This window comes from Trichechus manatus, unplaced genomic scaffold (genome assembly GCF_000243295.1).
Source record: "Trichechus manatus latirostris isolate Lorelei unplaced genomic scaffold, TriManLat1.0 scaffold00007, whole genome shotgun sequence".
Lineage (NCBI taxonomy): Eukaryota > Metazoa > Chordata > Mammalia > Sirenia > Trichechidae > Trichechus > Trichechus manatus.
The window spans coordinates 33141577-33143955 of record NW_004443943.1 but is presented as its reverse complement, the minus strand read 5'-3'; the positions used below and the strand labels follow the sequence as shown (position 1 = coordinate 33143955).

Sequence of the window (2379 nt, the reverse complement as noted above, 5' to 3'; positions counted from 1 at the left end):
TAATTATCCCTGTTTTACAGATGAGAAAATACAAGGTAAGTCTATTAAACAAACAGAGCTTAAGAATGCTGGATCCAGAGGGGATATTCCTACTTGCCTTCCACTTCCGACAGTCTCTTTAAAGGGATTATCCAAGGGTGGGTCACCCTTCCTCAAATAGGCTATCACCCTTTCCTTTATTAAGAGCTTGGGCAAGGGAAGTAACCCTACCCTATCCCTGCCTCAACCAAATTCCTCAACCATCAACCATCCTTAATTTTCTTTTTGGGGTGAGTTGTCCAGAGTTCCATGTATATCATTAAAAACCAAACCAGTTACCATTGAGTCAGCCCCAATTCATGGCAACCCTATGTGTGTCAGAGTAGAAATGTACTCCACAGGGTTTTCAGTAGCTGATTTTTTGGAAGTAAATTGCCAGGCCTTTCTTTCAAGCTGTCTCTGGCTGGACTCAAACCACCCATCTTTCTAGTTAGCAGCTAAGCATGTTAACCATTTGTACTACCCAGGAACTCCATGTATGTGATTAACCAAAAAAAATAAAATAAAAACCAAACCCGTTGCCGTTGAGTCTGTTCCAACTCACAGCGACCCTATAGGACAAAGTAGAACTGCTCCATAGGGTTTCCAAGGAGTAGCTGGTGGATTGGAACTGCCGACCTTTTTTTGTTTAGCGGCCGAGCTCTTAACCACTAAGCCACCAGGGCTCCAGGAAGATTCAATGATAGGTGTGAATGAGAAGGCATCATATATGGGAAGTTGTCAGAGGAAGGGTTGTCTACCAAAAGCCACACAGAAGACCGCAGGAAAGAACATTTTATTTACACTGTTTTTCCCTAATTTGCTTCAGGGCACAGGTTTGCTTTTAAATATTAAAAAAAGGTAAATGGTGGAATTCATCTCTTTAAGCAGCTGAAAGGAAAAGTCTATATTATTGGTATTTACCCTTTCCAGTCCTCCTGCCTGCACCCCCTATTTGTTGCATAAACTTAAGTATAACATTTCTCTGACATTCTCCCTCCTTACCTTGCTGTTTAGCATGTTAAGTAATTACAGAGATCAACATCATTTTTCTCATTTGTGTCCTTTTACCGAGACAAACGTCTTACCTTTGTTGTAGATGAGTCTTAGCTGTTTGGTAAGAAGTGTGGGGAATATGACAATGACATAAACTTATATCTTCAAAGTGAAAAGTTAGGGCTCAGTGGTCGGCTCCTCAGTGTTGCCATTTACCATGCTACTAATTAATATGCATTTCATTATTCTCCATCACAGCCGAGGCGGTGATATTCACATAGGTGACCAGTGACTCATAAAATAGTCAAGCTTTGAAAAATACATCTCTGGAATAGGGTAACTGCCTCAAATGCACACGTTGTAACGTAAGAATCATCAAAGCATGTGTCTGATAACACTTTAGCATTGTTAGGAAGTGTACAAGTGGGCTTTTATGCTTCCTGAATGTATAATAGGCATCGCCGCTGCAGCTTAGCCCCTTCTGAAACACAAGGACATGCTTTCCACTGTGGCTTTTAAAATAAAAAATACATGTTTGTTGAATAAGTAAATGCATGAATTCCTGAGGGTGTCCGGTGCAATTTATACACGTATTTATTCTACAAGCATGCACTAGTTAAATAAATCACAGATTAATTGAATACCTGCTATGTGCTACACACTGCCTCAAGTGCCAGGAACACAGCATCCCTCCTGTCACGGGCCTTATAGTCTGTTATATTTCAGGCAAATGCAGAAACAAAATACTTAAAAATAGTGAGAAGTATGAAGAGACAATTAAATAGGGTCATATGATGGAAGGAGCCCAGGATGGGGTTGGAAGAAAGGCCATCTGAGGTTAGTAGTTTGAAATACCCTTCCGAGGGGACTGAATGATGAGAAGAAGCCCCATATGCTGTGATCTAGGGGTGGATGTGCACCGAGATGGGAAGCAGCATGACATGATTAAGGGATGTGGGGAAGGACAGGGTCCTGGAGCACAGAGAATGCAGGGAAGCCTGGGAGGACATGAGAAAGGCGAGGAAGTGGGTGCAAGGTTACGTGGGACTGTGAAGGCAGTGGGAAGAATCTAGATTTTATTCTAAATGCTACGGAGTCACTAGCAGGCTTTAGGTGAGTGAAGTGATCAGGGAGTATCATGTGCCAAACACTGTGCTGGGACAAGGGGTGTGGAGGCCAGGAGAATGCACCTCATAGACCTCCAGCTAAGTCCCTGGGTGGTGCAAACAGTTAACACCTCAGTTGCTAACCAAAAGGTTGGAGGTTCAAGTCCACCCAGAAGTGCCTCAGAAGAAGGATCTGGTAATCTACTTCTAAAAAATCAACAATTGAAAACCTACGGAGCTCAGTTCTACTCTGACATAC

The 2379-nt window shown here is 42.5% G+C and overlaps 1 protein-coding gene across 1 annotated transcript in view; it reads left to right on the top strand.

The window, feature by feature from the left end:
* The window catches only part of SORCS1 (sortilin related VPS10 domain containing receptor 1), a 555760-nt gene that overhangs the window by 516543 nt on the left and 36838 nt on the right, over positions 1-2379 (top strand). Inside the window, exon 22 of the mRNA XM_023738816.1 lies at positions 21-35. Within this exon, the coding sequence (XP_023594584.1) occupies positions 21-35 (15 nt within the window). The remainder of the gene's footprint in view (positions 1-20; positions 36-2379) is intronic.